At 41.5% G+C, this 12,377-nt stretch overlaps 1 protein-coding gene across 5 annotated transcripts in view; it reads left to right on the top strand.

Annotated features, from left to right (window-relative positions):
• Window positions 1-12,377, top strand: part of myo9aa (myosin IXAa) — a 289,869-nt gene that overhangs the window by 113,748 nt on the left and 163,744 nt on the right. Inside the window, exon 1 of one of the 5 annotated variants that reach the window (XM_041178290.1) lies at window positions 2,644-2,713. The exons of the other annotated variants lie outside the window; for them this stretch is intronic. Within the exon in view, the coding sequence (XP_041034224.1) occupies window positions 2,657-2,713 (57 nt within the window). The 5' untranslated portion in view covers window positions 2,644-2,656. Of the gene's footprint in view, window positions 1-2,643; window positions 2,714-12,377 lie in introns of those variants that run through there. 5 annotated transcript variants of the gene reach the window in all.

The following is a 12,377-nucleotide window of genomic DNA, read 5'->3' as shown; positions in this document are numbered from 1 at the left end:
TGGTGTCAAACTTTCTACATGTGTGTGAGATAGGAAAGAATGGTGTAAATAGGGCAAAGGTTTAGACCTTATCGAGTAGAAAGATTCAAGCCAAGCTACACCGTTTGCAGTAGCAACTCGTGAAAAATGTGAACAGGGTTGTCACAACTATAATTGTCCCCTGAATTGAATGGCCTGTTGACAAGTCAAAATAGAAAAAGCAGGCTTATATCAAATACTAGGAGCAAGATTCAGTTAACAGCCTGGAAGATTATGAAATTTACAGGAGGGAATTGAACAAAGTTAATATGGGAGGCAAAGAAAGGTTTGAGGAAACAAATTAGCAGGCAACATAAACATTTTATAAACATATAAAATGCAAAAGGTTAGCCAGGAAAATAATTGGACCTAATAAGAAAGCAAAATACTACAGATGCTGGAAATCTGAAATAAAAACAGAAAATGCTGGAAATACTCAGCAGGTAAGGCAGCAGCTGTAGGAAGAGAAACAAAATTAATGTTTGAGGAACCAATTTTAATGGTCACCTGAAAAGCCCATTGACATAGAGGCCTTCAATATCGGTCAATGACATAATACTGTGGCTATAAGAGGCTGGGAATTACGCGGTGAGTAAATTGCCTCTTGATTCCCCAAATACTGTCCATCTACAAGGTGCACGGGAGTCCTCCCCCTTTCCACTGGGGACTGGGGGTGGAGGGTGTTGTACGCAGCGGTCCCATACAACCATAGGAAGTATCAGTTCACGGACTACAGAGATGCCTGCATCTTTTGCGGCCTTGTGGAGTCCGTGGACCACGCTTATATATGGTGTTGTGGGCTGCACCCCTTTTTTTTTGTTATTTGAAAAACCTTTTACTGTTGTTTTGTTTGCACTTCCCATGCTCCTGATCTATGGGCACCCAGTGCGGAGAGGGGCAGGGAGGGAGGAGGACCTCCTCGTGAACCTGTGCCTGGGCCTGGCCAAGTTGGCCAATACCAAATCCAGGCAGTGGGCGATTGAGGGAGTCATCTGACCTGACTTTCTGCCCCTCGTCCATGGCTATGTTCACGGCCAGGTGTCCCTGGAGATGGAGCACGCAGTGTCTGCCAACACTGTCGAGGCCTTCTGTGCTCGGTGGGTGCTGCAGGGACTGGGGTGCTTTATAGACCCCTTTGATCACATTTTGATTTAATGTTGGTAAGTTTTTTTTAAAATTTTGTCTTTTGTTTCTGCAGTTTCCCTTTAAGGGGCTGTCTTTTACTTTGTCCCTGATTTTGATCATTTAGTTTATTTGATGGTGACCCAAAACAGTTACAAGGTACAAATCAGGAGCGTGATGGAATGCGTTCCACTTGCCTGGATGAGTGCAGCTCCAATAGCACTCAAGAAGCTCAACATCGTTCAGGACAAAGCAATCTGCCCATCCGCCACCTTAAATACTCACTTCCTCCGCCACCAGCACAGAGTGTACCATCTACAAGATGTACTGCAGTCTCCTTCGACAGCAACTTCCAAACCTGCAATCTCTACTATCTGGAAGCACAAGAGCCGCAAGTACGTGGGAACACCACCACCTGCAAGTTTCCCTTCAAGCAGCACACCAGCCCTAACTTGGAACTATATTGTTGTTCCTGTCACAGGGAGGGAGTTCCAGGATTTTGACCCAAATAGCACTGTGGGTGTACCTACACTAAATCAACTGCAGCCGTTCAAAAAGGCCCACCACCACTTTCTCGAGACCAATTAGAGATGGGCAATAAATGCTGGCCTAGCCAGCAATGCTCAGATCCATGAATGAATTAAATAAAAACTAATTTTTTGCCCTTTCTATACTGTGATAGATTCCTAGCCCTAGTTAAATGATAAAGGGAATTGCAGGTTCTTGCTTTGAAAGTGAAGCAGATGTATTTAAATGATCTTTTAGTGTTGCTCATTTGTGACTATATTGCTTAGAGTGGCACAGTTCTTAGGTGTCCTGATTTATTGCTGTACAGTCTGCTGTTTTCTTGTAATTGAGAAACAAAAAATCAAGGGCAAAGTCCCAGCATGCATGACACCATCAAGTTTGCAAATAGGAGAGATGATGAGGTAAATTTAAGTAGTCGCAATAAGTATGTTTTAAAATCCAAAGAGAAAAGAACATGAAAGGATGTAAGTTCCACAATTTTGATGTCCAGGAAACAACAAATTAAGGTTGATAAACTATGTGAGTGTTAACTTCAATACAGTAAGAGTGAAATTCTGAAAAGAAATGAGAGGAAAATTCAGAGGACATGTGGCCATTGTAATCATGATAGAAGAGAGGCAAGAAAGGGTGTGCTTAAGAGTGTAGAGGTTGATGTGAGAGAGATTACTCATGGATGATGAAACCCCTCCCTTTGCTGTGTGTGAAGGCAGTTTGATGTTGGGTAAAGTAACCACATGACTCAGCCTTGTAGATGCGGGCTAAGAAATGTATTGCTGGAATTCATAGCATTTCTCAATGCAGCCAGGGCTTGATGATGTCTATAAATAGTGTGTAATATTCAGTGTAAATGAGACACTTAGTTATCCAGAGTTCTCAGGGCTAGAGTGCCAAAAGAGCTGCTGTTTACCAGTTGTACGTGTGGTGATCTGCTATCCCTTCTTTATGGATTAAGTCAGTCCGGAGATGGATGGAATTTATTACCCAAAAAATGTTCTTGAGAAGCAACATTAGGCTTTTGTGTGCAGCCAGAAAAACACAATATAATGTGAGTTAGTGTATTCTAATTCTTCCCATCCCCAGAAATTCCCCTGTTCTTTATGTATACCATTTCATAACTTTTTTAGTGGAGGGGTGTCTGCCATTTCCTTAAGATGTTAATTCTTAATTGCGTGATTTTGCATTAGCATTTGTAGCTAATGGTTATCTTGCACAAGTGGTTGTTCATGTGTAAGCTAAGGCAGTGTGTTAGCAGACTATTTGACATTGGAAGGAATTACAGTTGAGCTCAATCCTGCCAAACATTCACACACCTGTTTTTCCCAGTAACAATCACTTTTTAAATAACGTTTGGGAACCCAGCTTGATTTGTCCCTTTTTCAGTTCAAGTAATGTTCACTAATTTGACAGGTACATAATGCACAAAAGCAGACGGACAATTTCTGTTTCCCAGGACTGTCCCTGTTGCAATCAGGTAACTCGGCACAAACTGGGAATCATTCTTGACACCTCCCTGATCTGTATGGTGGAGAGTGGGAGGTAGGGGGGAGTTGAAAGTGAGTCTTTTGTATATTCCTAGTACACGTTCTAGAATTTGTTGTCAGTGTCTGAATTAATTACATTTGAAATTTGAGTGAGGGTTTTGATCACTCAGTGCCCATGTTCATCATCTTTCAGTGTTTTAACGTTGCCTGAGGTTCCCAGGTCAGTTTGCTTAGAATTTAGCTTTGAACTGCATTTTTAGATGAGATTGTCTTCTACTAGTAAAGTATTCTTGTAAATTGCTTATATATGTGACAGAGATCTTTACAAAGTGACCCTGATTTTAGTTTGTTCAGTTCATTGACCCAGCTTCTTTGCTTGCTTTTCAATTTGGGGTCAAGTCTGTAATCCTTCACTTTCATGTTTCATTGTTCACTATTTGATCTCTAATTCGTATCTGTCTCATGCATGCTCTTCTGCACAGGTGCATGGAATTGAGCCACAAAAGGAAATGGCAAAGCAACTTTCCCCTTGTGTCTGCTCTTGAATTTATGTTTTGTTGAATGGGGCCAAAAGCCTAAGATCAGTGAGCTAGTTCGCTGGTAACTAAGTGCGAGTGATTCATAGCAAATAGATGGTAGATTATATCATGTGTCCACCAGTAAATAAAGGTGGGCACTCAGATGAAATGCTAATTTGTCTTTGCGAATTCTTTCTCAAACACTGTGACACTTGTTGAACTGCATTTAAAACAATTAATTCAGGAGAAAGTTTAATAAAAAATGTACTATTGACCAAGAATGTACTGCATGTACAAGTACTATGTTCAGTGTAATATGTGAATTGTACTTTTCCCAGGAAATTTAATAATTCGGTGAAAACTCGTGAATGCATTAGTTGTAGTGTTCCAAAATTCCTTAGATTCTGGAAACATCCTAACAAATTGGAAAACCACTAATGTAACTCTCTTATGCAAGAAAGGAGGGAGACAGAAAGTGGAAAACTATAGGCCAGTTAGTCTAACATCTGCCATTGGATAAATGCTGGAATCCATTACTCAGGAAGTAGTCGCAGGATATTTAGAAAATCATAATACAATCAAGCAATGTCAACATAATTTTATGAACGGGAAATAGTGTTTGACAAATTTATTAGAGTTCTTTGAGGATGTAACAAGCAGGGTGGATAAAAGGGAACCAGTAGATGTGGTGCATTTAGATTTCTAAAAGACATTTGATGATGTGTCACATAAAAAGTTATACACAAGATAAAAGCTCCAGATGTTGGCGGTAATTTTTGGCATGAAAAGAGGTTTGGCTAATGATAATGATTTGCATTCATACAACATCTTTAAAAACCAAAGCATCCAAAGGTGCTTCACAGAGCATCAAGTAAGCAATCAAAAGTTTAATCAGATATAATTCCAAAAGTTTTAAAGGTGGAATGACAGAGATGTTTAGGGAGGGAATTATAAAGAGGAAGCTAGATAGGCACCAATGTCATCATTAAGTAACAAGGGGGATGCATGAGCCTGGAGGCAGAGGAATGGAATCCCAAGAGTTGTATGGCTGGAAGGCATTACAGAGAAAAGGAAAGGAAGGCCATGAAGGGATATAAAGGCATGATGAGCAAACAGCAAGTCAATGTAGGTCAGTAAAAATTAGGATGATGAGCAAGTGTGGTAGTGTGGGATAAAATACTATGTTTTGGATGAGCTGGAATTGATAGAGAATGTGAGGATGGGAAGCTGGCAAGGGCAATATTGGAGTGATGGGAGACTGAAGATGATTAAGTAACATCCTTCAATCCTGAGGCTTTTGCATTTTAACGGTGTGCTATTAATGTGAATCATTATTGTTTTTTGACTTGAAGCCAAAACTTCAGTTAGCATCTCTAAATACTTGCTTTTGTGTATTATGCGCCTGTCTAATTAGGGAACAATAATTTTATCAGTTTATTGTATCCTCAGCGAAGTTTGGGAAAGAATATTGCAAATCTTTATTTGCATCCCGACTGAATAAACTGCTGGATATGGGTCCAAGATGGGTTGGAATTAATATTCAGATCAGTATGATCTAATTGAATAGCGGAACAGGCTGTAGGGACTGATTGGCTTCTCTACCTGTTCCTGTGTTCGCATATGTAGTACTGAACAATACAGACATTAAAAATCCTAGATTCTATCCCTGATTTGGGCTGGTGAATGCTGGGTGACAGAATTGCCATATCGTCTCCAGACGTGCACTCTAATGCTTTAGAACAGCAACAATTGGGCAATTTACCAGAAAACAACCAGTTCCCATGGCACTGAACTTTTCCTCCTGAGCAAGCTGTCTCACTGTGAAGAAAATTTAATACAGAATTCTATACATTGTTACATATTGTGTGTGTTTGTGTACTTTTATAATTGTATGAAAGCTGAAATACTTGGCAGCAGTGGTTTGGTGATTGATGGCCAACTTGAGTTTAAAAACCTGTAAATGGAAAGAAGAGATTCTACCTAAACTATACCATAGAATGATTTAATGGAAGTAAAATGGATCTAGTCAGCATTAGTTACAATTTAACGACATAATTTTATGACAAATATACTTACTGGAATGTCTGTGGCATGCACTGCCAGTATGTCACCTTTAAGTCAGATGCATAAGAATTCTTAGCTGAAGTGTTGAGTGTGGCAGGAAGGGTGTGTCAGAATGGTGATGTGTAAGGGGTGGACTAGATAGATTAGTTGGTCTTTTCCTGGCTAACACATGTTAAATGGAAATCTCGATTTCCTTGAAATTAGAACTTGCGGTTCTGCATTTTAAGCAGCGCTACACTTTGATTTTCTATAAGAGTATTCTAAGTTGTGAAATATTTTTAGTTTTCAGATGATCAGCTGCCTTGAATAAAACTAACTACTGTTCCATGGAAGCTTTCCCTACTTCATTTATGACAGTGGCTCTCATAAATGGGGTGATGATCCTGCATTTCCAAAATTTACTCTCTAGCTTTCTTTAAAAAAAGGAGAATTATTATGGTTCTATTGCAATAACTTTTAATCACCTAATACTACATTTAAAACGAAGGGTATCAGTATTGGCAGCTAAAGTAATTGAGCTGAGACCACTGCTTCTGGAGTGTCAAAATCCACCTGAACTAGTTTGCTGCACTTTTCAAGATGTAAGAAATGTAAACCAGTCAGTATTGGTACAGGTTGTCAGCCTTCCGACCAGGAGACTGATGGTAGTTCAACTTGCTTAAGACATTCAGTATAAGTAGAACTCACAGTAGAACGCACACCTTTAATACCAGCAAACCTTGCTGATTCATTTCTTTTAAAAAATTGTTAATGGTAATCTGGGAAATTGTTGAAAGTATAGTTGGAATAGGGCCAGTGGATCCTTTTCTGGCTAGTTCTGGTGAACAAGAGCTAGAGAACAGTGCAAGACAAGGACCTAAAGAGCGGGAGTTTATCTGTGAGGGAGCCAGTTCTCACCCAGACACTCGGCGGTGCTGGAATTCAAAAGGAGTGACAGTCAGGACAAGGGAAAGAGCTGATTGGTGGGGAAGTGTTTTTTTTCCACTTTAAAGTGACATTACAGAAGATAAGAGTCTCAGCATTTGTTTTTTTTTAACAAGAAACTAGTTTTCTAAAACAAAAGCAGAAAATGCTGGGAAAGCTCAGCAGGTCTAACAGCATCTGTGGAGAGAAAAACAGAGTTAATGTTTCGAGTCCATATGACTCTTCTTCAGAGGTTATAAATAGTTTTCTACTTGGCTTAAATTTAAGGAAATAGCCTTTAATTTAAACAAAAAGTATGTCATGGGAGTTGTCCCGGGTGTTGTACAGCCTGCAGCATGTGGATGACCACAAGTGCAGGAAGTGCCACTGTCTTGACCAGCTTGAGCAACGGGTTTCGGAGCTTGAGCACCAGCTGGAGACACAGCGATGCATCTGCGAGACTGAGGGTAACATTGGATAGCACCTTTTTAGATGTGGTCACTCCGCAGCTTAAGGAAGTGCAGTCAGAGAGAGAATGGGTGACCACCAGTATGAAGAAGGGAGGCAGGCAGGTAGTCAGGAAAGTTGCAGAGTGCATCTCACTCAAGAACTGTATTACTGTGTTAGAAAACAGTGCGGGGTGAAGGTGCCTCTAGAGAGTGCAGCCAGAGCAAAGTTCACGGAACTGGGTGGTTCGGCTGCACAAGTTGGGAGGAGTAAGTGTGCAAGAGCAATAGTGGTAGGAGACTCAATAGTGAGGGGTGCTGACAGGCGCTTCTGTGGCCGCAGATGTGACTCTAGGATAGTGTGTTGCCTTCCTGGTGCCAGGGTCAAGGATGTCACAGGACGGCTGCAGGGCATTCTGAAGGGGGAGGGCGAACAGTCAGAAGTGGTGGTTCACATTGGTAACAACAACATAGGTAGAAAGAGGGATGAAGTCCTGCAACAAGAATTTAGGGAGCTAAGTAGCAGATTAAAAAGCAGGACCTCAAAGGTTGTAGTCTCTGGATTACTCCCTGTGCCTCGTGTCAGTGAGTATGGGAATAGGAGGACAGAGAGGATGAATGCGTGGCTGAAGGGATGGTGCAGGAGGGACGGCTTTAGTTTCCTGGATCACTGGGTCTGTTTCTGGTGAAAGTGGGGCCAGTACAAGTTGGACGGGTTGCACCTGAACCAGAATGGGACCAACATCCTTGTGGGGAGGTTTGTTAGTGCTTTTGGGGGGGAGGGGGTTTAAATTAATTTGGGATGGGACACAGTGGAGCTACAGTAGGGAGTGATGCGCAGCCAATTATAGAAGAGAAACTAAGTCAGTCTGGAAGGCAGAGCAACTATAGACCTGTTAAGGCACAAGGGAATAATGCACGGCTGAATTGCATCTATTTTAATGCAAGCAGTTTTGCAGGTAAGACAGATGATTTGAGGGTGTTAATTAACACATGAGAATATGATATTGTTGTTATCACAGAGACATGGTTGTGGGAAGGGCAGGACTGTCAGCTCAATACTCCAGGTGTGTGGGTGGGGTGTAAAAGAGGAGGTGGCATTGCACTATTGATCAAGGAGTCAATTATTGCTGCAAGGAGGAATGGTATCTTAGAAGGTTCCTCAAATTAGGCCATTTGGGTAGAACTTGAAAACAAAAAGGGGTCAATCACTTTTCTGGGAGTGTACTACAGGCCTCCAAACAGTTCGCAGGAGATAGAGGACCAGATATGCAGGCAAATCTCAGAGAAGTGTAAAAATAATAGGGTAATAACAGTAGGTGATTTCAACTTCCCCAACATTAACCGAGATAATCTTAGTGTGAAAGGCTTAGAGGGAGCGGAATTCTTCACGTGCACCCAGAGCTTTTTGAGCCAGCACGTAGAAAGTCCTACAAGAGAAGGGGCAGTACTGGCCCTAATCTTAGGGAATGAAGCTGGGCAAGTGATAGAAGTGTCAGTGGGGGAGCATGTCTGGGATAGTGACCATAAGTCTATAAGATTTAAGGTAGTTTTGGAAAAGGACAAAATGGACCGGAAATAAAGGTCCTGAATTGGGGAAAGGCCAATTTCAATATGATAAGATAGGACCTGGCCAAAGCTAACTTGGAGCAGCTACTTGTAGGAAAGTCTACATCAGATCAGTGGGAGTCATTCAAAAAGGAATGACAAAGTTTGCTTAGTGAGAGTTCAGGGCTAACATGTTCCTGTAAAGGTGAAGGGTAGGACCAACAAGTCCAGGGAACTCTGGATGTCAAGGGATATAGAGGATTGGAAAAGGGGAAAAAAAGGAGGCTTATGGCAGATACAGAGGGCTGAAAACAATGGAAACCCTAGAGGAGTATAGAAAATATAGTGGGTATTTAAAAAAAAAAGTAATTAGGAGAGCAAGATAAAGGGAAATCCCAAGCCATTTTACAAATATATTGAGGATAACCAGGGAAAGAGTAGGGCCATTTAGGGACCAAAATGGCAATTTGTGCGTGGAGTCGGAGGATGTAGGTGAGGTTTTAAATAATTTTTCATCTGTGTTCGCTATGAAGAAGGATGATGTAGGTGTGGAAATCAGGGAGGGGGATTGTGATATACTTGAACAATTAGCATTGAAAGGGAGGAGGTATTAATAGTTTTAGTTGGTTTAAAAGTGGATAAGAGATGTATCCCAGGCTGATATGTGAGGCAAGGGAGGAGATTGCAGGGGCCCTGGCACTAATTTTCAAATCCTCTCTGGCCATAGGAGAGGTTTCAGAGGACTAGAGGACAGCAAATGTGGTACCATTATTCAAGAAGGGTAGTAGGGATAAACCAGGTAATTACAGGCCAGTGAGTCTAACATCAGTGGTTGGGAAACTATTGGAAAAAATTCTGAGGGACAGGATTAATCTCCATTTGGAGAGGCAGGGATTAATCAGGGATAGTCAGCATGGCTTTGTCAGGGGAAAATCATGTCCAACAAATTTGATTGAATTTTTCGAGGAGATGACTAGTTGTGTAGATGAGGGTAGTGCAGTTGATGTAGTCTGCATGGACTTCAGTCAGGGTTTTGACAAGGTCGCGCATAGGAAAATAGTCAAGGAGGTAAGAGTCCTTGGGATCCAGGGCAATTTGGCAAATTGGATCCAAAGTTTGCTTAGTGGCAGGAGGCAGAGGGTGATGGTCGTAGATTGTTTTTGCAATTGGAAGCCTGTGATGAGTGGTGTACTGCAGGGATCGGTGCTGGGACCCTTGCTTAATTGTACATTAATGATTTAGATATGAATATAGGAGGTATGATCAGTAAATTCGCAGATGACATGAAAATTGGTGGTGTCATATATAGGAGGAAAGCCTTAGATTACAGGACGATATAGATGGGCTGGTAAGATGGGCAGAGCAGTGGCAAATGGAATTTAAACCTGAGAAGTGTAAGGTGATGCATTTTGGGAAGACTAACACAGCAAGGGAATACACAATGAATGATAGGACCCTAGAAGTACAGAGGATCAGAGGGACCTTGGTGTACATGTCCATAGATTCCTGAAGCGCAGTTAAGTAACGTGGTTAAGAAGGCATATGGGATACTTGCCTTTATTAGCCGAGGCATAGAATATAAGAGCGGGGAGGTTATGTTGGAGCTGTATAAAATGCTAGTTAGGCCACATCAGGAGTACTTTGTGCAGTTCTGGTCGCCACACAATAGGAAGGATGTGATTGAACTGGAGAGGGTGCAGAGGAGATTCACCAGGATGTTGCTTGGGCTGGAGTGTTTCAGCTATGAAGAGAAACTGGACAGGCTAGGGTTGTTTTCCTTACAGCAGAGAAGGTTGAGGGGGGACCTGATAGAGGTATACCAAATTGAGTGGCATAGATAGGGTAGATAGGAAGAAACTTTTCCCCTTAGCGGAGGTGTCAATAACCAGGAGACATAGATTTAAGGTAAAGGGCAGGAGGTTTAGAGGGGATTTGAGGAAAATCTTTTCACCCAGTGTGTGGTTGGAATCTGGAAAGCACTGCCTGAGGGGGTGGTAGAGGCAGGAACCCTCACAATATTTAAGTATTTAAGTACTTGAAACGCCACAGTATACAGGGCTAGGGGCCAAGTGCTGGAAAATGGGATTAGAATAGATAGGTGCTTGATGGCCGGCATGGACACGATGGGCTGAAGAGCCTGTTTCTGTGCTGTATAACTCTGACTCTAAGAGTTGTTGATTCTCTGTGAATAGCTCAACTGTTTTGAAGCATTGTATAGCCGAACCATGAAGAACAATCCATGAAGATATCTGATCTACACTAAGCTAACTGATCGTAGCTTGGAGCATGATAGAAGTGCTACGATCGCTGAATGAGTGGAGAATTGGAAATGTTTCTCTCTCCTAATCACTGTCGAGCTACTGTTGCTGAAAATAGATCATGGACGTTGGGTGAGGATTGGATTGAGTTTGGCTATGATGTCCTTATCCACTCCACGTTTGAATAGCCACTTGACATCCATGTTGAGGCTCACATAGTACCTTAACAAAGAATCGATGTCTTCAAGTGATGGAGGGGAGAAAATTGTCAGCAAAAATGGAGTCAGAAAAAGTAATATAATAATTGCTCTACAGTTAGTTTATTTTGTGTGCTCACGATATTTGAGGAAGCTACTGGATGCCTTATAATTCTAAAAGAAAAAAATTACTGAGCACATTTACTTGGTGCTATTAATGGTAGATTTGTTCCCTATAATTAAAATACTCACTAATGTAAATATTCATTAGTGTAAACCTAGGGATCTCAGTCCAAAAAACTATGGGCCTCTTGTTTTTTTTAATCTAGAGAATTGCAATTCAATCTGTTTTGACTTGCCATTGTGCAGACTTTGATAAGGATCAGAGGTAAGAGCAAAAGTATCACAGTGGCCTGGCATTATTTTTTCTCTCCACTTAAACAGATTCAGCCAGTGCACCTTCAATAATAGTACCTCTTACCTCCCTGCCATTGACGGTTCTAGCATTCTCCAAAGAGTTAAACTTGACTTCTTTCTCCATTCCCCACCTGATCACACTATTCATTATGTACTTTGTACATCATCCACCAACATGGGTACTATTTTCACATAGTGATACCCAATTCTGCCAATTAATTATTTCTCTCAATCCTGCCAACTGCCATGCTATCAGATTGCATGTCAAAGATCCAATGCTGGATGAGTCTAAGAATGTTTTCAGTTCAACATTGAAAAACCAAAGCCATCTTCAGGTCTTCCTAAACTCTGCTAGATGGAGTCACTTTCAAACTACTTGCAGCCTTGGCATACTATTTGACCCTGAACTGACCTTAAAAACCTCACATCCTGATGATAATTCACCTCCTTAATAAAAGCAAAACACTGCAGATGCTGGAAACCTGAAATAAAAACAGAAAATGTTGGGAAAACTCAGCAGGCCTGGCAGCATCTGTGGAGAGAGAAACAGAGCCAACGTTTTGAGTCTGTATGACTTCTTAAGGGCAACCTCTTTAATATTACTCTCTTTAACCCACTTGTACAGTGAATTTTGGTGGACTAATTAATTGTCAGGGACACCCAATCCTGTCCTTAACCAGCATCCACTTTGGGAGCTTCCAGCATGAATCATTAAATAGCAGTCATTCCCTTCTATAGCTCACGGGCACTGAGACCAGCCGCAGCACATCTAGGTGGTGTCCTAGTTGCCATTGGCTAACTTGGCACAGATCAGACATGGATTCTGTAGCCTTCCTGATCTTGCAGTTGTAATTTTTTGAACTGAAGTTCATAATGC

This window comes from Carcharodon carcharias, chromosome 32, assembly GCF_017639515.1.
Source record: "Carcharodon carcharias isolate sCarCar2 chromosome 32, sCarCar2.pri, whole genome shotgun sequence".
In the NCBI taxonomy this organism is placed as follows: Eukaryota; Metazoa; Chordata; class Chondrichthyes; order Lamniformes; family Lamnidae; genus Carcharodon; species Carcharodon carcharias.
The sequence above is the reverse complement of the archived record's forward strand: the minus strand, read 5'-3'. Positions and strand labels throughout refer to the sequence as shown.